Source organism: Emydura macquarii, unplaced genomic scaffold (assembly GCF_026122565.2).
Source record: "Emydura macquarii macquarii isolate MOO-44397 ecotype Brisbane River unplaced genomic scaffold, CSIRO-AGI_Emac_v2 contig_1876, whole genome shotgun sequence".
Lineage (NCBI taxonomy): Eukaryota > Metazoa > Chordata > Testudines > Chelidae > Emydura > Emydura macquarii.
Window position 1 is genome coordinate 3,612,908 of NW_027132013.1, and position 25,152 is coordinate 3,638,059.

Here is a 25,152-nt window from a genome sequence, read left to right on the forward strand (position 1 = left end):
GTTAAGGACAATAAGAAGGAGTTTTTTAAAGTATATTAGGAGCAAAAAGAATCCTAACAATGTCCATTACTAGAAGGGAAAGGTAAAATTATCAATAGTAATGCAGAAAAGACAGAAGTATTGAGTAGATATTTCTGTTCCTTATTTGGGGGGAAAAAACAGATGATGTAGTCATATCTCATGATAATGCTCTTTCCTTTCAACTAGCATCTCAAGAGAATGTTAAACAGCAGCAACTAAAGTTAGACGTTTCAATCAGTGGGTCTGGATATCTGGCATCCAACAGTTTTAAAAGAGCTAGCTGAGCAGCTCGATGGACCATTAATGCTGATGTTCAGTAAGTCTTTGAACACTGGGGAAGTTCCTGTAGACAGGAAGAAAGCCAGTGTTGTGCCAATATTTAAAAAGGGTAAACAGGATGACCTGGATAATCATAGGCATGTCAGTCCAACATTGATCCTGGGCAAGATAATGGAGTGGCTTACATAGGCCTCAAGAATTAAAGAAGGTAATATAATAAATACTTATCAAGATGGGTTTATGGAAAATAGATCCTGTCAAACTAACTTGATATTTTTTTATGCCATTACAAAGTTGATAGATAAAGTTAATAGTGTTGATTATGTTTGGACTTCTGTAAGATGTTTGACTTGGTACTGCAAAATATTTTGATTAAAAATTAAAATGATATAAAATTAATATGCCACATATTAAATATATTAAAAGTTAGCTAACTGATAGGTTTCAAAATGTGATTGTAAATGGGAAATCATCATCGAGCAGATGTCCCTCAGGGATCGGTTCTTGGCCCTATGATGTTTAACATTTTTATCAATGATGTGGACAAAAACATCAAATTACAACTGAGAATGTTTGCTGATGACACAGATTGTTAGAATGGTAAATAATGAAGAGGACACGTCACTGATATAGAGCAACCTGGATCAGTTGGTAAGCTGGGCGCAAGCAAACATTATGTGTTTTAATATGACTAAATGTAAATATATACATCTAAGAACATAGAATGTAGGCCATACTTATACGATGGGGGACTCTATGGGAAGCAGTGACTCCAAAAAAGATTTTGAGGACATGGCGGATGATCAGCTGAACATGACCTCCCAGTGTGATGCTGTGGCACAGAGGGCTAATGCAATCCTGGGATATTTGAATATGTAAATAGAGGAATCTTGAATAGGAGTAAAGAGGGTATTTTACCTTTGTATTTGGCACTAGCGTGACCACTGATGGAAGGCTATGTCTGGTTTCAGTATTCACAATTCAAGAAGGATGTTGATAAATTGGAGAGGGTTCAGAGGAGAGCCATGAGAATGATTAAAGGATTAGAAAACACACCTTACAGTTATAGACTCAACAAGCAATCTATTTAGCTTAACTAAGAGAAGGTTAAGGGGTTACTTGTTGACAGTCCACAGGGAACAAATATTTAATGTGTCCTTCAGTTTAGCAGAGAAAGATATAACAGAATCCAATGGGAGGAACCTGAAGCTAGACAAATTTAGACAGGAAATAAGGTGTACTTTTTTTAAACAGTGAGGGTAATTAACCACTGGAACAAGGGTTGTGGTAGATTCTCCATCATTGGCAATTTTTGAATCAAGATTAGATGTTTTTCTAAAAGATACGCTCTAGGAATTATTCTGGGGAAGTTCTATGGCCTGTGTTGTACAGGTCAGACTAGATGACCATATTGATCCCTAGTGGCCTTGTAATCTGTGGATTACTTCTTGTGGATGCTTGGACTCCAAGGAGGGTAGGAGGAATAAAACAGTTAACATTGTTAACATTTAAATTATCATCACTGAGCTAGCCTCTTCTTCTTCGGGTATGTCTACACAGCAGCTAGATGCCCTCAGCTGACCTGTGCCAGCCAACTCAGGCCCGTGGAGCTCGGCCTGTGGGGCTGTTTCATTGCTGTGTAGATTTCTAGGCTCGGGCTGCAGCCTGAGCTCTGGGACCATCCCACCTCACAGGATCCTAGATCCTGGAGTCTAGCCAGAGCCAGGAAGTCTACACAGCCATGAAACAGTCTGGAAGCCTGAGTCAGCTGGCATGGGCCAGCCAGGCGTGTCTAGTTGCTGTGGAGACCTACTCTTCAAGTCTCAGTCATATGAATGGGGCAGTTCACAACACTCAGAACTATTGTTACAGGCTCTCTGCAGAATCACATAGACACTCCATTCATGTTTTTGATGTTTTCTTCACAACCCTAACAGCTAGAGCCTTAGGGCTTGTCTATACCAGAGCGTTGTCCCACTTTTTTGGTATAGTCAAAGCAGTACACTCCCCAGGGTGCATGCACTTATTTTGGCATAAAGGCGCTTTATGTCAGGATAGCTATTCCCAACCGGGAAAGGGAATAACTATACTGCCATAAGTCACCTTTATACTCCAAGGTATAAATGCATCCACCCTAGGGATTTTATGGATATAACTGTATTGATTAGAAGTCACCCCCTTAACTGCTCTAGTTATGCTGGTAAAGCGTTTAAGTGGAGGACAGGCCCTTCTTCTTATCATTATTGTAAATGAAAGCTCAGCGTGTGGAGCACAAGAGAGCAGCGGAGAGGGGGCTGGTGGGGTTTACAGCCTTGGATTGGCCCTGCCTATGCCCACAGGTGAGCAGTTTGGTTGACAGCAGGCTCCCAGCAGGGGCTGCAATGCCCAGCATAGCTGGAGCCCTCGGTGGCTGGTAATGAGCGTTTGTCGCGGTGTTGCATTAACGGGAGACGCCGCCACACGCACAACCACCACATCAGCCGCGTGTAGTTCAAGCTCCCGGCCCGGCCCGGCCCCTCCCGTAGGGATGATGACGGTCTGCTCCGCTCCGCTCCGCTCCTGCCCGCGCCCCCCTCCCTGAGCCGCCCCCTGCCCTGCCACTGGCTCTCCGGGACGAGCCCGTCTCCCAATGGCGCAGCGCAGCAGCGGCACGTCATAGGCTGAGCGTTGGCGGACGCCGGCCCCCGCGCGCGCTGGTGGGAGGAGGCGGCGGCGGCGGGCGAGGAGAGTCGCGAGCAGCAGCCGGGCTCGCCGCAGCGTGGACAGGACACGACAGGAGAGGAGAGGTGGGAGGGGGCAGCGGCTCCCTGGGCCCTGGCGCGGTGCATTCTGGGGCCCGCACTGATTTCGGCAGGGGCCGCGGAGAGCGCCGGGAAGAGCCGAGCGGCGGCGGCGGCGGCTGAGGCCGGGGTGGGGGGCAGGGACGCGCGGCGGCGGCGCTACTAGTAGCGGCGGGTTTGGGGCCCGGCCGCTCTGAGGGGAGCCGGCCCACCCCAGCCGCCGCCCCCAGGGAGATCGCTGGGCCCAGGTCGCCGCCGGCGGGGGGGGGGGACACGGAGCGGCACCTACCCGGCCTCGGCCAGTCCCGGACCGGCCACCGTGGAGGTGGCGGGCGGAGCCGGGCCGGGCCGGGCCAGGAGAGATCCGGGCTCCTCAGACAGCCGGCGCAAACCGTGCCTCAGAGACCCGGCGGACGGGCCGCCTCTGCAAGTCCAGCTTCCACCTCCGGCACCCGGGAAGCCCCCAAGTTCCCCATTCCCCGCTAAGGCTCCTGGGAGCCGAGACTTCCCCAGCCCGGCGCTCCCCTGGGGCCTACAGCAGGGGAAAAGCCACCTCTCCGCTCACAGGTCCACCCTCGCAACTCGGGTCCCCGGAGGGGTTGGGGCCTCTGGAGAGAGGCGAAGACCCTCCCGCCTCCCAGCGCTGCGGGGACCTTGGCTCCAAACCATCGATCCCTCCCCCGTTTCGCCTCTAGGTCCCGGGACCGGCTTTCCCCCACCTGTGTTTTTTTTCCCTCCTCGTCCCTGGGATAGATACCCTGTTTAGTTTTAGAGAGCGCTGGATCTGGACATCTCTGCGCCGGAGCCTCTTCCGAAGAGGGACGGGTGTGCGAGGGTGAGTGCAACTGGAGGGAACAATAACCCAGAGTAAAAATACTCCGACAGCCCCGCCTGACTTTCAGAACAGCCTCCAGCAGCCCCCACCACTGGGATTATAAATGTGTGAGAGAAGACCCAGGAAACTGAGGGAAGGAAAGAATCCTACCGTTACTAACATAGGGAAAAAGAGAGAAGGCTTTTCCAAATACCTCGCAAGAAAAGCCATCCTCCTTTTTCTTTCTATTCGTACTCTTTTTGAATAATGCGGTTGTGACCTTAGAGGGATTTCTGAACCAGGCACTGTTGACGCTTGTTGCACCAGCGGGATAGAAGAGGCTTTGCCTTTGCACATGCTTCCCTCATCCCGGCTGTTGCAGGAACTGTGGGCCATCAGTGGAGAGAAGGGAAGCTGAAACTGGTTTCTTTCCACCCATTCTTCTGCCTTGGGGATTTGACTGACTGGCTGAAACCATTGCTGCTCCTACTGGACCTATTCTTTTCTGAGCAGGTTTATTTTATCCTTTTGAGCGTGGCGTTGTTTAGTAAATGGACAATGTACCCAACGTGAATGGCTACTCTACTCTGAAAGGTGTTTGGGATCACACAAAGCTGCTAGAAGAACAGGAAATTTGGTGTTTCTGGAAATTTGGGGGCTATTTTCAAGCCATTTTATTTCATCGAACAAGGTAAATAAATTAGTGGTGTTAAAATAAGAGCCTCTGGTGGTTCAAAATGACTTTTTTTTAAATAAAGAAGAGACAATATCTCTCAAATGCATTGTAAAATCTTTCTTCCCAAGAGGGAGATACCTTCAGATTAATTCAGAAATGTGGTGGGTGGGTGGGTGGGTGTGTGTGTGTGTGTGTCTCCAAATCTGCTGAATAAACTTTTACTGCTTTAAATATTCAGATGAAGTATAAAGTCTGTTTTCATTATATAGTAGTAGTTGAAAGCAGTGGGTGTGCGACAACATACTTTTTCAACCCTGTAGGAAAATTGATTGCTTCTCTGTCTGTGTTTGCAAATGGATTCAGTTAAGGCACACTCTGTCCCAAGAATTCCTGAAGGTCTTAGTGATCATGCTAATGCTGAATAACTACTTTCTTGTTTCCACTGCTTTTTAAATTTGAGGAACAGAAGTTTCTCCAAGTTCTGTTTTGACATTATGATGGCTCAGCATTCAAAAAGGGCTCGGGGGGCGGGGGGGGGTCTACTTAAATAGATGATCTCCAAGTTGGAGCTCTTGTTGTAAGGCTTTATTACTTTTTCACCCTTCATTAAGCATGATGGCACAAATGTACTGTTATATTTTTATTATACTTACGGACTGTGCCTCAGTCTGTTTTTCTTTACAAGCATCTTTTACTATTGATAGCTACAGTGACAGCCTATAATGTAGTACAGGCACATATTGAAGCCTTGTTGGTTTTGTTTATTTTAGTACTGTTACCTGAGAGATTTAATGTCCTTTCACATCCTTACTCTTGGTTTTCATTTTCTCTGGGCTAATTTGTCTGATTTTTCAGTAGCTGCATCCAGATACAAAATGTGCTACTGGCCATTTTCTTGCAGCAAACTGGTACAGTAGAGATTGTGTGGCCAGTATAACAAGCTCAAAGTACTGGTTCTCTGTCATGAATTAATCCAGCTGCCTTTCTTGATGTCAGAGTAGTTTCAGGAGTTTTGGGGGAATCATCTTTTGCTTTTTCCAAATAACTGTGCAATGCACTAGATAATGGATTGGTTTAACTGTCATTTTTGCTGGCTATGTGTGGTTTCAATACTTTTTTAAGGTAGTAGCAACAGGTTTTTTTTAAAGCGTAAATCTTCAAGAAAATGAGGTCACAAGTAGTACTATAGAAATACAACTTTTCAAGAAAATCACCAGGCCTTTAGGAGGAAGTGGCACCAATATTTGTCAAAACTGAGCCTTCATTAAATTGGCTCACTGTACACTGTATCTCTGTAGTATTACATGACATAGTAAAACACCAAAGTTATGTCAGCCTACAGTGTTGGTGTCACTGGTGAGGCTAAATTGATGGTGTATTATGGGTTCTAATATTCCTATTGTAGGCAAGGTCTTTGTGTGTATAGCTTTACAGACATTGTTTGGACTTGTACTCTTTGTACTTTATTGGTTACTACTAATAACTTTACTTTGTTTTTTGGTTTCAAGATGATGTGTGAGGTGATGCCAACCATCAGCGAGGCAGAGATTCCCTCAGGGGGAAATGGAGGCCATGGTTCAGGCTCCCCTTTACAGTCGGATGCTGATTCCCATTTTGAGCAGTTAATGGTATCCATGTTGGAGGAAAGGGATCGACTTCTGGACACACTAAGAGAGACTCAAGAAACACTAGTATTGACCCAGGGCAAGCTACATGAAGTCAGTCATGAAAGAGATTCCTTGCAGAGACAGCTCAATACTGCACTTCCACAGGTATGGATGCTTTGAATGGCAGATATCTTGTAATAATCTTAGTATTTATTTATTTTATTTGACAATATATGTGAATGAAATAAAATGTTCCAGAGAGCACATATAGTCTGTTTATTGGAAGGAAAATAGACTTTTCTGGTGGCTTTTATTTAAGACCTAGAAAATATGTAGCACACATTTTTTTAAAATACATCTGAAAAAACTTTGAAATGTTGAGTCTGATAGTGTGTTATAGCTGTTGGCCTGTGTAGGAGGCAAGATACCAAAGAATATGAAAATACACTGTGTAATATTACATATCATATGTTGTGATATATAGGCATTGGAATGTGTGGTCAGGTACTGATAAGCTGTATTTACACACCTTCCTGCTTTTTTTCCAGTTCTAGTTAAACTGAATATAGTCAAGATTGGTACCCTCTCCTCACCCCTCCAAAAAAAAAAAAAAGACTTGCCGTCAAATAACAGTAACTTGTACCTAGTACTTTTGATTTTTTGTAAAAGAACTGCAAAGACCCATTTATTTGGAAGACTGCTGCTTTGCTTTAGCTGCAGTCCTACAATAACCAGTGCATAGCTTTCCTCCATGACTTTGCACTTTTCCCAGCATGCCTGTTTTCTCATTACTTGTGAGTTTATTGATGATGTTCTCATGCTAGTATGTAGCACGTTTATTCCACATAGATCTGTCTTCTTGAACAGTTTGAATGATTGTTTGTACACTCTAATACAGTAGTTTTTTCTCTTTCCAGATAAGCTACCCTCCCTCCTATTACAAATATGGTCATTATGATATAGCACATTACACTGGCACTCACCCTGTAATAAGATATAGATACTGATATATAGTCATATTATGTATGCTAATGTAGTAATATTACAGCAGTATGATAAAACAATAAATTGAGACCAGAACTTTCACAAATGACCAAATGTTGAGTGTCCAACTTGTGACTGACTGCCTGAATTTCAGAAAAGCTTAGAATCTACCTTCTACTAAGCAGCATAGAAACAGCTGATTATCCAGAAATATCTCTATTATTAAAAAGTATGCTAACATATCTATTTTTTGACTTTCCATCTTACCTGGTATAAAAACAATGTTCTATGGCATGGAATTGTTTCTTCTGTATTCATGGTAGTCTTGTTCAGAATTTGTATATTCCAAAAAATGAAGTTTACATAAGTCAGGAATAAGAACTGCATTGTGCATGTGTGTCTCTGAGCTTCCAGTGGAATGCAGAGTCTGAATGAGGAGAAAAGCTGCTTATGGTTTTGATTTGGTTTTAAGTTTTATTATGGTAACTGTAGGTAGTATTTTATTTGAATTAAGAGCTTGATCCAAAATCTTTGCTGTACCAATTTTTCATGTATACATTTTAGCACTTTTGGAGATATAAATATTCATTGTGAATGGGCAAATTATATTAAAGTGAGAGTTCAGGTGCAGTTATGGTAGTAAAAAATATACAGGTAAATATCCATATAAACATCTTTCTCAAACCATATAGTGAATGTAAATAATCCGTTTTTGGTTTAATCACATTCATTGGGAGAACATGAGCAGATATGTCAGATGAAATTCTTACATTCCAAAACCAAAATGTCTTGAGATTAAATATTAAAGACCATAATTTACAGCTGAAGTTTTCAAAGGATCTTTGGGTATATAGCCCCATGTAGAGTTTATTAAAACAATCCAGTCTTGAGGTTGCCTAGGCAATACCTGTTACTGTAGCAAGGTCTGTATTTGATAGGAGACCTATGACCAGATACAAATTTAAAAACAAAAGCTCTTGGACACAGCTGTGAGCTAGGTATTGAGAAGCAATAGGAATCTAATAAGACTTCCTCGTGCAAATATGTGCTTTTTCAAAACAGGCAAACTCCCCCAATTAAGGTAAAGGTGGTGAAAATAAATTGCTGATTCTTCCAATTGCTTCCGTAAACCACAGGTGTTCTCAGTTTTGTCTGCCTTGTGGCAATCAGTTGAACCTCATTCAAGTCCCAGTCTCTTAGGCACTGGGTAGATTTGTTTACAGCTCCATTGATTTGGGTTGAATGAGATGTGGGAATCAGAATACTGTCTGAATGTTGAATTGCTACTGTTCATAATTCCTCACTAATTCTCCTAATGGTTCCCAGCTTTCCACATAGAGCAGAAAGGGTGATGGAATGTAGCTGTGCAGGACCATGTGTCAGAGAGCCCATGGGGCAGATGAGCTGTTTCAGAACTACATTCTGGGATCTCTGAGTAGACATTTGAGCTATTCCAGGGTCTGCAGGAGAATGTTCAGGGCATCTATGTGTTACCTTAGTCTCTGGTTTGACTGTTAACTACCCTCATTTAAATAAATGTGTGTGTGCAAATCCTAAAGGGTTTACTTTATCGTTTCTGTCCCATTAAAAAGAGAAATCCATCTGTAACCAATAGATGAGCAGATGTTCATTGATAGCGTATCACTGACTGGATTGTGCCCTTATTACATTTCAAACTGATTTATCACTCTTATTTAAACAGACGTTTTAGTTAAATTTGATTCATAAAGGTTGAGTATTTTATGTTTGTGAATTAATTTCAGTGTTATCCTGATAATTTAAATCCTCAAATACAGATACATTTTAAAAAATAATCTGAAATTGTCCTCAGGTTTTGTTTTTCAAGTAATATGTTAGGTGGTTTGTAGGTTGGAAATTTTGGAGATAGTGATCCAAATGTTTAGTTAATCTAGTAAGAGACTTTTAGAAGAGACTTAGTTTTAAATGGAGCCTTGAAAGGTGCATGAATCTTCCTCTTTATTTATTATTTCATCTGAGGTGTTATGTAGAGGTTCCTGTTGGGATAAGGGCCCCATTATGCAAGGAAGGTAGCCTGCAGTCTGAGATGTAAGAGGTAGCATGTTAAGTGTGTTGGGAGGAGAGGGCTATAATCAAAGTATGCATAAAGTCTTTTAATGCATATTTTTTTTGCATTTTTATAAATGCACTTCATATGTCCAATTTCTCCTCAGTTTATCTAATTAGTGATCATTACTTGTAAATATCATGGAACAACTGTGTCTTCAGGAGGGATTTGAATGAAGAGATGCTAGTGCCTTAACAGATAAGTCATACAGAGTGTTCAATACCTGTACTGAATTAGTATTTACGTACTCCCACTGGGCCTGTGGCTGTGCAAGACGCCCAAAGACAATTCCTGACTTGAAGAGGAGGGATTTAATTATTTTACTCCATTCTGAATTAGCTCACTTCACTTTTAATGTAATGTTGTGCTGGGAATGGTCATCTACTTAAGTTTAAATGTTTTACCATTAAACACATATACTTGATTTTCAGTATAAAAGTAAATTCATACAAAAATGTGAATTTTTGCAATTTTAGTAGCCTTAAGATCTCACCAATCTGACTTGGCTTCCACAGCTCTGATATTTTTTTAGGAGAGAGAAATGTTTTAGTCATATCATGGGATTCAGTCTTTAGAAATTTTATTATGTTTGTTCATGTGATATATATATTTTTTTAATTGTGTTTGTAATATAGCTAGCAGCATTTTAGACGATTGATGTAGGTATTTTCAGCAGTGTGTTGTGGTGTTTTGTTTTGGCTAAAATTTTGCAGGCATTTGGAAGGTTTTATTGAACAGATTTATTGTCTGTACTTTGTCCTGTCGGGCTTTTTTACAAGTTGGATAAAAATCAGTTTATTTTTAAAAAAATTAGATTTAAAAAAAAAAAATTAAATTAGTTTTATTTAAAAAAGATAAAACCATTTAAAATTAAACTTGAAATTGGCAGCCTATGATAAGTAAGGCCTACACTTATTATAATCCATTAAACATTTACATTAAATACAAAATATAATATTAAGTAGCACATGTTTTCTGCCAAGTTTTAAAGAGAGGCTACTGAACTGGTGGAAGTCATGGGCTGAGCATGGGAAATCAGAGTTTGTGGAAGTGCTAAACCAGCTTTTGACAGCAGTAGCCTCTTCCGCAGGTACAGAGAATATTTTCTTTTTCAGTTCATTCAGCTAGTTCAGTTCAATGATGGTTCATTCAAAGTTGAGAAACAAGCTTTCCTTCTTTTTCCATCTTCTAATGTATGGATAAAAACAGAGTGCGAGGGGATGATAGCCTCTAGTTTTAAAATCTTGAAAGATATGGTGACCAGAAACAACCAGTTCAATTCACTAACTACTAAATATTTATTTTGTTTAATAAATGTTAGTTTTAAATGCAAAACACGTTGTGATAAACTTTTTTCAAGTATTTTCTTCTTATGTATCTAACACATTTTAAGGTAGTTTTACTTACACAAAAACAGCATTTTAATTTGTATTATTTTTAAATGGACTTGAATTTGCATATATATTGAGCCTGATACAAATTGCAAGTAAAAAATTAATCTAGTAAAGAATTCATTATTCACTATCGTCTAACATTACAGGAAAAAAAGTAAAAATTAAGAATCTGAATACATTTTAAGTTAAGGTATATAATTGCTTAATAGATGCGGTGTAACCTCTTGATTAGCAAAAAGCAGCAAATTTAGTGCAAAGGCTGTATGTAGATACAAATCAACATGTTTTAATTGTTACCAACCAGTGAGAATCAATGTTTCTTTAGGAAAGTAACTAAAAAGTACAAATGCAAAACACAGTTAAAATCAATGATTTAAAACAATGTTTCATTCTTGCTGATTTAAATCCTTATTAAAATTGGTGATTTAAATCAATCCACCCTGCATTTTTTATCTGGTAAAAGCCAATAAAGTGAAAATTTTGATTTTAACTAAGTTTACAGAGAGTACACCTGTGTAACGCTGCAGTTTTAATCAGAAAATTACTTTTTGGGGTGTGTGGGACTCCACTGACTTTGGTGTATTTTTTTTATAAACAAAAGCTTCCTAAATGCAACAAAGCTGCAAAACCTTTATAAGTTATCAGGAAATGCAAATATTAATGTTCTTTCAGAAATATTATTTTGCTGTTCCACATCCTGGATATGTTGGAGTGGACTGATTTTTAAATCAAGGTCATTTAAATCACCAAGTGGAAAGCTGCAATTTAAAATAATCAATTTTAATCAACTTTTCCATTGGTACTCCAGTTTTCTAAAGAAAGGTGCATTCTTATTAAAACATGTTGATTTGAATAAACCCATTACCCTGGATTTGGTACATCCCTTTCATATCTTGGAGGGTACACTATAAATATGTACATTTATTTAAGCAATTATATAGCTTAATATTTTCAGATTCTTAATTGTATGTTTCTAATATGTTAGAAAGTGGTGACTAATATTGCCTTTTTACTAGATAATTTACTTTTTGCTCATGATTTGTGTGAACCTGTATTACGATGGTAATTGGAATTTAATTAAACACATAGAACAGCATACAAAATTTGTTTTTATTAAACCAAGCCACCTTAAATGTTTTGGATACATAAACTTGTTTCATATATAAGCATGTTTCATATTTACAATAAATGATGTATTAAAGGACCGGGGGGATTAACTGTAGTCTGTGAATTAAACTGACTGTGTTAGTTCCAGCTATTTTGTCATTTTGTCATTATATTCTTCACAAATTATCAGAATAAGTCATTTGTTAATATGTAGTTCAAAACAGTCAGCCACTGAATTCCATCATTCATCTTGGGGGATAATTAGCTTGGATCCTCTTGCTCCCTTCACTGAATCACAGAATAATAGAAATGTAGGACTGGAAGGGATCTCGATATGTCTTCTAGTACAATCCCCTGCAGCACTTCTATGTGGGCACTACCTATGCAGGTGGGAGGGTTCTCCTGTCAGCATAGGTAATCCACCTCCCTGAGAGAAAGTAGCTAGGTCAACGGATGAATTCTTCCATCAGTCTAATGCTGTCTACATGAGGACATGTCAATTTAACTATGTTGCTTAGTGGAGTGGATTTTTCATGCCCCTGAGCTCTTTACTACCAATTCTCTGTTTGCTAAAGTCTGCCTTCTTGAAGTCCATTGACATCACCCTTGGTTATTTGTTGTTGTTTTTTTAAACCCATTTATATTTGCCCAGAGATTTTCAACAAGTCTGCTTCCCACTGCTATCTTGACCTCAGTACAAGTGTGAACATCTTTGATTACAGAAGGCAACACCTCCTCCTCCATTTTTTTCTATGCCTATCCTTCCTGAACAAGCTGTATCTTTCTATACTAGTGTTCCAGTCATATGAATTATTCTGCCACTATCTCTCTGATGCCAGTTATGTCATCATTGTGATTAGTCACTAGTTTCTAGTTCTTCCTGTTCATTTCCCATACTTCTTGCATTACTATACAGACATCTAAGATGTTCATTAGATTTCCCCTCTGTATTCCCTCTTGTGTCTCTGTTGTCTCTGCTATGATTGCCCATGTTTCCTCCCACCAAACCCAGGTCTCTGTATTCTGGACTTAGCTGTGTGCTTTTGTGTCTTGTCTCCATTGAATCTAGCTTAGATCCTGTCTCACTAGGTTAGCCAGTTTGTATCCAAAGATACTCTTCTTCTTCCTTGATAGGTGGAGTCCATCTCTGCTCAGCAATCCTCCTCAGAACAGCATCCCATGCTTGAGGAAGCTGAAGTGAAGATGCATCTAAGTGGTTGTTATGGAAGTATTTTGCAGTTTCAGCAACATTTTCCTATGTTCCTGGAGTTGTACTTAAGTCTTGGTCTAAAAGCTGTATCAAATGAGTGGTGTACCTATATAAGTTTCATATTCCCTTTGTTATCTTCGTCTTGATTTCTTCTAATTTTTGCTACATTTGCAGCATTGTCTGTGACAAAGATGTTCAGAATGATTGAACCATGTCAACGAACAAGATGAAAGGGGAATTTGTTGCATAAATGAACCAAGCAAACTATTAATCTGTGCATTAAAAAAAGATTCATTTGACCCATACCCATGTGTAATTATATATTTAAATGCTTAAGCACCAACCATTATGGTGCAAAGGCAAGTTATCATGGCTACACAAAGAATTTAAAAAAAATCAGCGGAGATGACCCATTTCATTAAAAAAAGGTAAACTTTGAAGACAAGTTTAGTGTGTGAGAAAATAGGTTTCATTAGTAAAACCAGGTTTGCAACCTTCACTGAAGCAATCTAGTTATTATGATATAACAAATTATAGACTGCACCCTGTATACTGCAATGAATACACTGGTGTATCCTCTTAGGTTCTTTATGAGTTTGACACAGGAAATACTGTGATTACTGTGTTTGTGTGTTAAAAGGAATGTACAATCTGATTTCACTTCTCATTTTTTTAGGTCCATTAAGAATTAATATTTTGGGCAAAACAACTTGTCCTAAAGATGTATTCTCACTAATGTCTTATTTGCCTATATACCTCTCTCAGTGAAACTGAGAGAGTAAAAATTGGTTCTGTTGTACATTATTCACAATTCATAGTTTTCCGATTGATTCCTTCTTTGGGATCTTTATAGTTTGTGCCTTGAGTGGTGTGTGTGCGTGCATGCGCGCGCGCGGGCACTCTCATTCTCTCTTTAATATAAATATATAGAATATGTATAGTACAATATAAAATTTTTTTAGGAAGTTGTTACTTATTCCTTTCTGCCAACCACCGTGATTTCACATTCTGGCCCATGTGTTTCTGTAAACATCAATTCAGAATGTTTCTTTCAAGGATAAGCAACAGAAATCTTGATCAGAAGATAATTCTTATATTTAAATATAGCTTTCTAACACTAGTTGCAGTTACATTTTACACATTTTTTCACATACTTGTGGCTTACATACACATGAATAGCTGTGAACAAATAAGTCCTGTTCTTAATTTTCCATTTGTTTACAGTTGTTTGATATGTATTCAGATTTGTGCATATTTATAGTCATAATACCTTGAACTTGTAGGAGTTTTCATGAGAGGATCTCAAAGCAATTACAACAGACATGGATGATACAAACATTATTTTCCATATTATTTATCTTCTCAAAACAGATTGACTCTCACAACCATGAGTGCCAGCCCCAGGGCAGACTCAAAAAACAGGGCAGAAACCCCAAACTGGTTGTATGTTTGATAATTAGATTTCTTCAAACCAGTAACAAGTGTGAACTCCTAAAGCACTAGAACAGCCTTACCATGGAGTCACAGACTGTCTCCTCAGGCATTCCAGTCTATCTTGCCACCCAGACAAGCTGGACTATGTGATAGATCATCATTTTACACCCAAAATCAATAATATTCAGATTACTCTGTCGCAAAGGGCCAGTCACTTAACCTAGGTCAGTTGCACTCAGATCTCAAACCAAAGTCAACACTTGTAGCCAATCCTGTAATAAACTAACTAAAGATGTATTTACTAAGAAAAGAAATAAGTTATTTACAAAGTTGAAACAGGAAACATAATACACACACATACAAATGAGTTATAATATTAGATTTAAAAAGATACTCGCTTCTAAAATAAGCAGCTCTATATGTCCTTTCAGGCTGACCCATGCCAAGCAGCATGGGGATCTCTTGCTTATATGTGGGAATCTTTGCCTGTAACAGTCCAGACAGCATGAAGATTCTAGTTTCTCCTTGTCATGGATTTTTATCCCCTTCGCCCCAGAATCTAAGCTGATGGGATGAGTTCATGTGTATGCCTCCCCTTCCTGGAGGGAGTGGGGAATGAAGTCCACAAGGTCTCTGTACTTTGATGCTACACAATGCGTCATTTGCCTTCAGCGGGTCATCTTGTGTACAGGATGAGCACTTTATCTTAATTAATGCTGCTTCTCCTGTTTTGTGACTTATACAGTTAAAGGTTTACAATACAAACACTCACTACCTATAACTTTATCTCATGGGATACAGATGTTATAAGTCGGTTTAATACATGCAGCATCCTATAAGCATTCCACAAAATCTGAATATTAAACACATTCTTATAACAATAATATCCATTTTAACCATACTAATGGACAGGTAAACCAGACTGGTTTTCAGCTATCCATTTGTCAGTGTCCAATGAGGCCCTGAGCCTTTGGCATGAACTGGCACCAAATCTGCCAGTGTCACAGAGACATGTCTTTCTAGTTCTGTACAGAATGTAAAATGTAATAGGTAAACTGTTGTAACTGTGAAATTAACAATAATTCACTTTATCTGTACATTTCACTTAAAAACATCCCAAAGCATATTGCACAGAAAGGACATTTTTGAATCAATGCAGATTTTATTTAAGAAAAACATTCCATTAGAAGATAGAGTATATTTGTCTTTGGTGAGGTGGGCAAGGAGATCAAGTTGGTCTAGCACGATCTACCCTTTGTAAAATCATGTTGTATTTTATCCCAATTACCATTTACTTATATGTCCTTTAGCTGCTTTCTCTTTCAAAATTTGTTCCGTGACCTTGCATACAATTGACGTCAAAATAACAGGCCTGTAGTTTCCTGGATTTCTTTTTTTCCCCTTTCTTAAAAACTATATTTAGCAATTCTCCAGTGATAGGGTATGACCCCTGAGTTTACAGATTAATTAAAAATCCTTGCTATTGGGCTTGCAATTTCATGTACCAGTTCCTTTAATATTCTTAGATGAGATCATCCAGGTCCCGCAGTTTAGTCCCATTAAGCTGTTTGAGTTTGACTTCCACCTCAGTTGTGATAATTTCTATTTCCATCCTCATTCCCATTAGCCAGCCTGCCACTACCCATAAATTCTTCCTTACTCTTATTAAAAACAGAGGCAAAGTATTTGTTTAGATGTTGGACCATGCCTAGATTGTCTTTAATCTCCACCCCATCCTCAATGCTTAGCTGTCCCACTTTTCCTTTCCTTATTTTCTTTTTCTTTATTGGACTAGAGAACCTTTTACTGTTCATTTTCATTTCCTTTGTAATGTCCTACTCTGCTTGGCTTCAGGCAGTTCTCACTTTATCGCTATACTTTCTGACCTCCAAGAGAGAGCTTTCCTTGTTGATCCATCCCAGCTTTCTCTTAGTCACCTGTTTGAGATGCTTGCTCATCCACTAGGTTTGCAGCCCTTCCTATGAATTATTTCCCTTTGTTTGGGATGCAGCTTCAGACACTTTAAGTCAAAGTTGCAGAAACTAATTCCAAGCCATCTCCACATGCAGATGCTTAAGTTCTTCAGTCAATTCCCAGTAGTATTTATTTCATTAAAAACATTGGAGATCTCTATACATATCCAAATCAGATCCTGGGGGTCTGTCACATGTCCCAAGCACTAACCCAAGGGAACCTCTAGGAGCTTTCTTCCCCAAAGTGATTTTGACCAAACACTCTGTTTTATCCATTCTATCACTTCTAATATCTTTGCAGTCTACCTCATCATTAATATACAATGCTATTCCTCTGCCTTCACCTTTATTTTTGTCTTTCCTGAACAGCAAATACCCTTCAATACTACTACTATTCCACCATGTTTCTCTTATCCCTATAATATCTGGTTTCACTTCCTACACCAATAGTTCTAGTTCCTCCATTTTGTTACCCAGACTCCTTGCATTGGAATACAAACATCTTAGTAGTTTCTGCTACACTTCGCCCACATTCCTCACCTGATTGGGTACAGTCATTCTATTACCAGTATCGCCTATCTGACTATTAGCTTCATTAGTGTTGGCACTATCTTTCCTCTTAATGTCCATCCTCTTACCCACTACTGTTCCTTTTGCCATTGTGTCCTTTCTTATGTGATTTACCTCCCGCTCAATGTTAGAATCAGGCGTAGAGATTACATGAGCATCTCTAAACTGTCTCCCTCAAGTTCCTAGTTTAAAGCTCTTTTAATCAGTTGTGCCAACCTCTGTCCCAAAAGTCTATTGCCCTCCCTGCTCAGGTGGAGTCCATCCCATGAGAACAGTCCTCTGTCCATGAATGCCTCCCAGTGGTCAAACATCCCAAAGCCCTTTTTATAGCACCACTGCCTGAGCCAACTATTAGTCATCATAATTTTGTCTCACCTTTGTTGCTCCTCTAGGAATAGATAGAGTCCCAGTGAAGATCACTTGATCCTGTCCCTCCATTTCCTTAAGTGTCTTCCACAGCGTGGGATAGTCTCCCTTGATACTTTCCAACAAGAATCTAGCTGTATCATTTGTGAAGGACAAATTAGTGGGTTCTTTCCTGCTCCCAACAGAATCCTCTTCAGCCTCAGGTCTACCTTCAGCAAGAAAAAAGTTATTGGATACTACTCAACTGCATATTAAAACCAACATGGTGTTTCCAGTGTCAGACTTCACATCATAACAAGGAACTTTTCTGCCTCCAACTGATAGAAAAAACACTACGAATTCATTAATCTCCATGACAGTATTAGTGCAAAAATTAAATTACAACCTCAGCAACAATTGCAAATATTCAGAGTTGCCATGTGCTCAGGTTAAATGTGTGATATCGTATGTGTATGGGGGAAACATGAATTTGTAATTAAGGTTTTGCATTACACAGTATGGGAGATGAATTTGTTTTGTGATCAGCTGGAGGCAGAAGGAAGTTCTTTGTGTTGGTGCAAAGTCAGCAGGTTTCCAATTACAGTGGCAATGTGGGCTTTAGGGTATAGATAGATGTATCATAGATGATTAATGTGCAGTATAAAAGGCAGACAGTACTTTTTCCCTTCCTTGTTCTAATTTTTGCATTGCTGTGGACTTTTTCAATGTAACAGTTTTAGTGCTTGATGTAGTTATTTTTGTATATCTAGTTCATAAATTGCTTTGGGATGCTATTATGGAAAAATGTTTTTAGGAGAAGTTTTTGTATGGTAATAACTGAGACTTGCACTTGTACGGCTGGCGTTATTTTTTTGCATGTTGAAGGTAATTGAAGGTGATTTTTTTTTAAAAATCACCTTCAATGCTTTGAAGACTACAAAGATTTCATTTACACTCTTAATTTTTGCTCTTGGTGTTGGATGCTACTATAAACATGTCAGACATCAGGCAGGCAGGCAAATGTAACTTTGACCTTCTCTGACCCCCCCCTCCCCGATATTCACACACATACTCCTACTAGTCACATATAGGTCACAAGACCCTTTACCTACCTTTCACACATGCATTGGAGACCAACTGTTCCGTTACAGCAGAGATTCTCAACCTTTTTCTTTCTGAGGCTCCCCCCGCAAACATGCTATTAAAAACTCCAGGGCCCAGTAGGGGAACCACTTAAGGCTCCACTAGGGCATAGGTGTAGTTTGACTTCTGTTTGGAGGGGCATGGCCAGGGAAGGGAGCTCCACCTCTACCTACGACATACCTCAGCAGGCCACCCAGTCTGTCTGGGTTGGGGGAGGGGGTGTTATCAACAATTACAACTCAAATGTGGGGGAAGAGACCTCAGCTGAAAATGGTTGAAAACCACTCAGGGTGCAGGCAGGGGAGTGGTAGTGGACTTTGCAGGCAGGGGGGAGCTCAGGATGCAGGGAGGGACCACTGCGGTTGCTGCTCTCCGAGGGCTCTACCAGCCTCAGAGCTGGTCCCCCCTACCCAGGTGACTCTCACCAATTGCACAAGCAGTCAAAGGGGGTTGGGAGATGAGGAGGAGCAGCCGCAAGAGATGGGAACACCCGGGCTGCCTACTCCATGGCACCAGCCAGAGCAGCAGCTGTCCCACACTGCCCAACTCCAACTTCCGGCCTCCAACCTTCCCAAGAGGCGGGGTTCGGGGAGGGGGTGGGTTGGGGAAGGTGAAGAGGTGTGGTGCTGCTTCCGGGACTGTCCTGCTCTGGGTAAGGTATTGCAGTGTGCCTCCCCCCCAACTCTGCTCATGGGTTTGGGGTTTTAGCCCCATGGGGGCACCTGGGATTGTGGCTCCAGGATTCTGCCCCGTGGCTCCCAGCTTCAGCCCCACGGGAGACCCCATAGCTTTGGGCTTTAGCCCTGTGGCCCTCCTGAAATGGCTTGCAGCCCCTCGAAGCCATGTATCTCCAGTTGAGAACCACTGTATTATAAGACCAGACAGTGATTCAGAGTCAAAATTCATGGTAGTTGAAAATTTTTTAATTGTAGGAGGACTTGGTAATGACACTTATATTTAGGTTATCTAATATTTTCCCTTATAAAATATTCTTGTGGCAGTTTTTAGGGTCTGGATGCTGGTATATCAACTGTACGGAGAGACCGTTAGCACCTCCGCCCCCACCACCACCTTCTTGGGATAATAGCCTTCTCCTGCAGCCATCTAATAGATTTTTGTCCTGTAGCTCAAGTGGTGATACTTTGTTGTGCAGTGCTAAAGGTGCAGAGTTCAAACCGTGATGACATGATTGGGTGAGCTGTTAATTGTACACATATAATTTGTTTTAGCCATTTAAAAAAAAAAAGAAATTGCAAATAAACATTAAAAACAATATTTTTGTTGCAAAATCAAGCAGTTGAAAGTTAAATGTCAGATTTATGGTTGGCCATGCAATTTTAATTCAGCCTCCACGTATATGCACTATATTGTCTTTAATGGCAAGTGGTTCCCAACCTTTTTGGCTTGAGGGCCACAAATAACATTTTTACAACCCTGAAGGGCCACCAGTCTATCAACTCATAAAAATATTGATGTATACATCATTAAGGACTACAAATAGCTACATATTTAAAATAAACATTTTGATGCTACCATGCTCATTTTTACATTCACAATTTTACATCTACAAATTACTCTCAGTATGTGTCACGCTCATAGATAAAGCACTAGTGTAGATGAGTGATTTTTCACTACACGCTGAAGCACATGGACTGGCAGCTAAATCACGGTGGGTGGCCTGGTAAGTGCTGGCCGAACTGCAAGGCACTGATTTTGAAAGTCCTGCGTCTCCTCAAGCATGGTAGGTCCTGGCTGCTCCACCAACAGTCTCCTTTTCCCCCTCACTCCCACTACAGCCAGACTGAAGGAGTTCAGCGACGAGGCTGCCTCCTTGATGACCTCCTGTCTCCCTGGCTGCAGCAGGGAAACTGCACGGATCCTGTAACCCTGTGCGCTCTGACTGAGTCCCTAGGCAGTGTCTCCCTTCTGCAGCCAGGGGGACGGGAAATCAGTGCTTCTCTCCCTTGGCTCCAGCAGGGACCCCAGCACCTGGGGACCCAGGCAGAGCGCTTTCCTCTTTGCTGCAGTCAGGGGAGCAAGTATCAAGGCTGTAGCAAGGAGCCTGCACCAGTCTTGTAGTCCCGTGGCAACGCGCTTCGCCTGAGTCCTTAGGTGGCGGCTCTCTTCTTCAGCCAGCAGCACTTTGAAAGACCCTGTGGGCCACTTTTGTACCCCGGGCCATGGGTTGGGAACCACTGATATACAGTCTTTTCCATAAACCCGGTCTTGTTCATTGCACAAATTGTCTGCACAGGGAAATGGAATTAAAATTTTATGGGAAACTGTAAATACAGCATTTAACTTCACAGTGGTTGACTTTGAAATGGAACAATTTTTTAATGTAGCTTGTATAATAGAATTTAAGTTCTTAACTATGTTTTAAGGTAATTAGTAGTTTTGAGAGGAGGGAAATTAACTGGGAAATTCTTGACATCTTTTTCTTGAATTACACTATTAAATAACTAACAATGTTTTGTACGTGTCGACTGTGTAGACGTTTCTCTTCATGTTTAGAACTCTGGTATACAACAAATGAGAAATTAAGTTACAGATTTAAGACTTGCTAAAATTCTTTTATATTAGCCAGATTGGTTTAAAACATATTTTTCAAAATTACTTCTAACAACTGTTTGAAATTCCCAGTGTTTGTTACAGTTCCCGTAGCCATTAACCCTAGCTTACATTGTAGATTAATAAAAGAAGATATTTTGCTTTGCTTAGAGTGAATTCCAAGTTGTTTATTGGCATATAAACTTGGATGACTAACATTACTCCTTGCATATAATATAGCATAAACATAAAATTAAAGATTTAAGCACCCATAACTTTAGTTCTCTCTCAAGTGCTGGCAGACTTGTTAAAGGTATCTGTCCTCATTGAATACTACCTGCTTGAACAAGTTTGAAATTATAAAACCAAGCTGCTTGTCACTTGGGGAAAAAAATTATATATGAGAGCAACGGGGGAGGGGGGAACTCTTGTTGATACTTGCCTAACACATGTGACTTGGCCAGCCTCGTACAGATGTTCCCAGATCACTCCCCTTTGATATAGTTTGAAAAACTCACTATACAACTGCTAGCCATAGAGCTAAACCTGCCAGCCACAGGCTAAGATGAATGACAGTGTGGAGCAGGGCAGTGCCTCAGTTGTTGCTCATAGCTTTCAAGAACAGGAACATCATGCTGTTGAAACTATTGTACAAAGTATGTTTGATACTTTACAAACACACAAAATACTTGTAAACTCCTTTTGGGCAAAAAACAATTCAGTAATATTTGATTTTAGAGTATTTGGTCTTTCAGTATGTATTGCTTTTTCTTAATCCTGTAATGTGAGGTCCCAGCAGAAATGCTGAATCCTTATTAAATTTTCACAAATGTAAATATACTGTAATCGGAGCCAGGCTTAGAATTCCGGGGACTGTAGCCACACATACCACCCTTACGCACAGAGACAGAATCTCTTTCTCTGGTATATCCCAGAATGTGTGGGATCCTAGAAGATCTCAGCCAAATTTTGGGTGTGTGTAGGGGAAAACATTCTTAAGAGGACTTCTCAAAGATCTCATTGAAATTTAAATGGATTTGCCTCAGACCTTGTCAAACTGATGGCAAAGGATTTTTCTTTTTTTAAATTAAACTAAAACTGTATCCTTTGCCATAATGGTGGTGAGGAGTGGGGAAAAGGTAGGTGTGGGAGTTTCTTCACTGACATGAGCTCCATAGATAGTTGTAGCTTTAGGCATCTCTGAGAAGTCATGCAGTATCAGTTGCCAGTCAAAACAGACAATTGGGAGATGGTGAAGAAGATTCTGAATGTTCTTATTGTGAAATCCTGGAAAGATTCTTTAGTCCCTAGGAGTGTTAGACTTCACTAATTTAAGGTGGTAATAAGAAATGCATCTGTGTTCATGAGAGGTTTAAACCCAATGCCACTGAAGTGTCAAATGCAGGGCATTATGAAACTCTATTCCTATATTAAGTACAAATATTCTTAGTTTGTACTTAATCTGCTGTAGTTTAGAGGAAAATACTGTATTGACTAGGATACTCACTCATACTGTTTTACCAAGCCACCATAGCTCTAGTTCAATTAGAAGTTACACAGTTTTAAAAGCTCCACCACTGAATGCTCACTATAAAATCATTATTTGTTTTTAAAAACATTTTTCTTTTTGTTCAGATTCAACAGGATATGAGGTTCATAGTAAGTCTTTATAGAATGTAGGTACACTTTTAGTGGACATTTGCTGTCCAGCCAAGAGCAGTTAAGATAAAATACATTGCATAACACAAGAAGTAGCAGCAGCAGCAATATGATGGAGGTATAATCTCTACCACCTGTTTATGACTAAAATAGTCAGGTTACACTTCAGGTTGATAAGTGTTCTTGTTTGTGATATACTTGTTGTTAGCTAACTTTTGGTTGTAAGTTGAGTCCGGGCCTGCATATTTCAAGTGCTACATACTGTTGTTGCAAGCATTTGAAAGTATTACTTTAAGAAGGCTGTTCAGTGAGGGATAACAATCTGAATAAGCCATTTTCAATCAAGCTTCACATTTCCATTTGTTCACAAAGGATTAACACTGTTAAGTAATACATACTCTGTACCCAAATATTGGACATAGTTTAATCTTTGATATCTTTTTCAATAAATGAAACTTCTGCAGTACAGTATTGTCCAATCAGATGAAATGGGGTCTTTGACTCTTGAGTCGTCTGTCATTCTAGATTATTTGAATTTGGTATTTTTGTACATGCAAAATAATGTAAGTTGTATAGTGTCTTTAGTGTGGTAGAAGACTAGTGTGTGTAGCATAGTAACTTAAAATATTTGTTATTTAGTCATGTTTGACATTAGAAGAAGTATTTAGAAACTATTTTCAGTTCTTTGCAATGTTTGTTTAAAGACCCGGGCTAAGCTTCTATTAAAAGATCAGGATGAAAATAAGTTTGTATGCCCCATGTGAGTGGATGTACCAGTAAAGAAACTGGAAGTGTATTGGTGCCAGCATATTCTGTGGGCTTTCCTAATCACCTGGGGAAAGGTCTAGCTCTTCTCTGTTGATTTTTACTGCACATTAGAAGCAAGAGAGTTGAGTAAATTCCCCTCCACCTTCCTCCCAATTCCCTTTTTAAAGTTTGGGGAGAGAGGAGGATTGCAGTGAAGCGAATGTATTTGTTCTATAAATTTTTTACACCTATACGCAAAATATTGTAGTTAAATTGTTTTTCTAGAAATTCAGCTTTTTTCCTTCTTACGTATCTTTACGAAATGCCTAAAAATTTCATTAATGCAGAGTTAAGGTTGTCCAGTGGTGCCTCTCATGTCTTTCTTCAAAGTAGAGAGTGGCTAAATTTAAACCTCTGAAAACTAGGAAATAAAAAGTGAAGGCACATGCTTCTCCCCCCGGTGCAACCTCAGCTCTTCCCCTTTGAACCTCTCAATAGCTACTGTGAACTGTTTAGTAGGGCTAGTGCAAAGATTAACAAGCTACTAAGGAAGGTGGTGAATTCTCCATCTCCCAAGTCATGACTGGATACCTGTCTGAGAGGCTTTACTCAAACACTCAATACAATAGTAACTGGATGAATTTATCTGGCCTGTGTTATACAGCAGGTCAGTTTAGATGATCTAATGGTCCCTTCTGGTCTTTAAAATCTATGAATCTACAATAAGTAAACATGAGGAAGGACTAAAAGAATGTGCCATTGATTTTGTTGGGTCCCATAGATTTGAATTCCAGCCATTCACTGCATGCACACCAGCTGTGTTCACAGTATTAGGAATAGCAGAAAAATGGTGCAGGGATTAGATGGAGCATTTTGGCAGGGCTGTGAGTAATATGAGGAGAAGTGCATGTATATCTTAAGTATGCCTGATTTCAATGATGAATTTTGTAGGTTGTGTCAGTAGTGGTGTATATGGGTATCTTCTTGCCATAGAGTATCAGCATTCTGGTGGCAAACATGACAGTGGTCTTCAGAGTTTAGTGAATGGTAAGTGAAGGCAGTATCTGAGAAGGAATCTTCAGGACATGAGTGAAGGGGAGATAACATTTTGCAAGGCTGTGGGTGGGGTTGTATGGTGTACACACTGTTTAAGTGTAGGTGTGGTGTAGGTAACTCCTGTTTGCCACATCTGACCTAAACCCAAGTTTTTGCCTTAGCAAAGAGAAGATGTTAAAATTTCTAAAGTTTTTTATGAAAGATAAGTGATGAAGATAGGTGTTAGAATGAAATAATTCTTGTAATTGTGTAATAATCCTGTTGGTCCCAAAGATTAGATAGTTTTTCACAATATCTATTTAAATAAATTTGTTAAGAACTCTGTTTGAATCTTTAAGTTGGGTGTGTCTACCTCTTGGCTCATGTTAGCGGGTTTGGCTAGTTTGTGACACTAGTAATTTACTCCAGCCTACTTGCTGCATTCCTGTATGCTTAATTATTCACTAATTTCTTTGCTATTGAGATATCTCAAAACAGTTTTTATTTTAAACATTTAAGGGAAAGAAAACCTGTAGTTTGATATCAGCATTCCATTCTAAACCCTGCTATTCAGCTGTTTCAAAATTTTCCCTTTTTACTGTGCACATTTTTGAAAAAAACTGAGATTAAGGAAAAAAACGGAATGCAAGCAATTAACGTAAGTGTTTCACTGTTTTCAACTGTAGGTAGAACTGCTCTAAATATAAAATTTTAATTCCAAAAAGAAAAAAAGAGACT

At 39.7% G+C, this 25,152-nt stretch overlaps 1 protein-coding gene across 9 annotated transcripts in view; it reads left to right on the plus strand.

Moving 5' to 3' along the window:
* The first annotated feature begins 2,999 nt into the window (after positions 1 to 2,999).
* Positions 3,000 to 25,152, plus strand: part of PPFIA1 (PTPRF interacting protein alpha 1) — a 78,416-nt gene continuing 56,263 nt past the window's right edge. For 3 of the 9 annotated variants that reach the window (XM_067557515.1, XM_067557512.1, XM_067557511.1), the window contains exons 1-2: positions 3,237 to 4,585; positions 6,079 to 6,342. In XM_067557515.1, coding sequence (XP_067413616.1) covers positions 6,079 to 6,342 — 264 coding nt within the window. In that variant the 5' untranslated portion in view covers positions 3,237 to 4,585. Of the gene's footprint in view, positions 3,087 to 3,236; positions 4,586 to 6,078; positions 6,343 to 25,152 lie in introns of those variants that run through there. The other 6 variants (XM_067557514.1, XM_067557513.1, XM_067557516.1 and 3 more) reach the window with 4 other exon arrangements.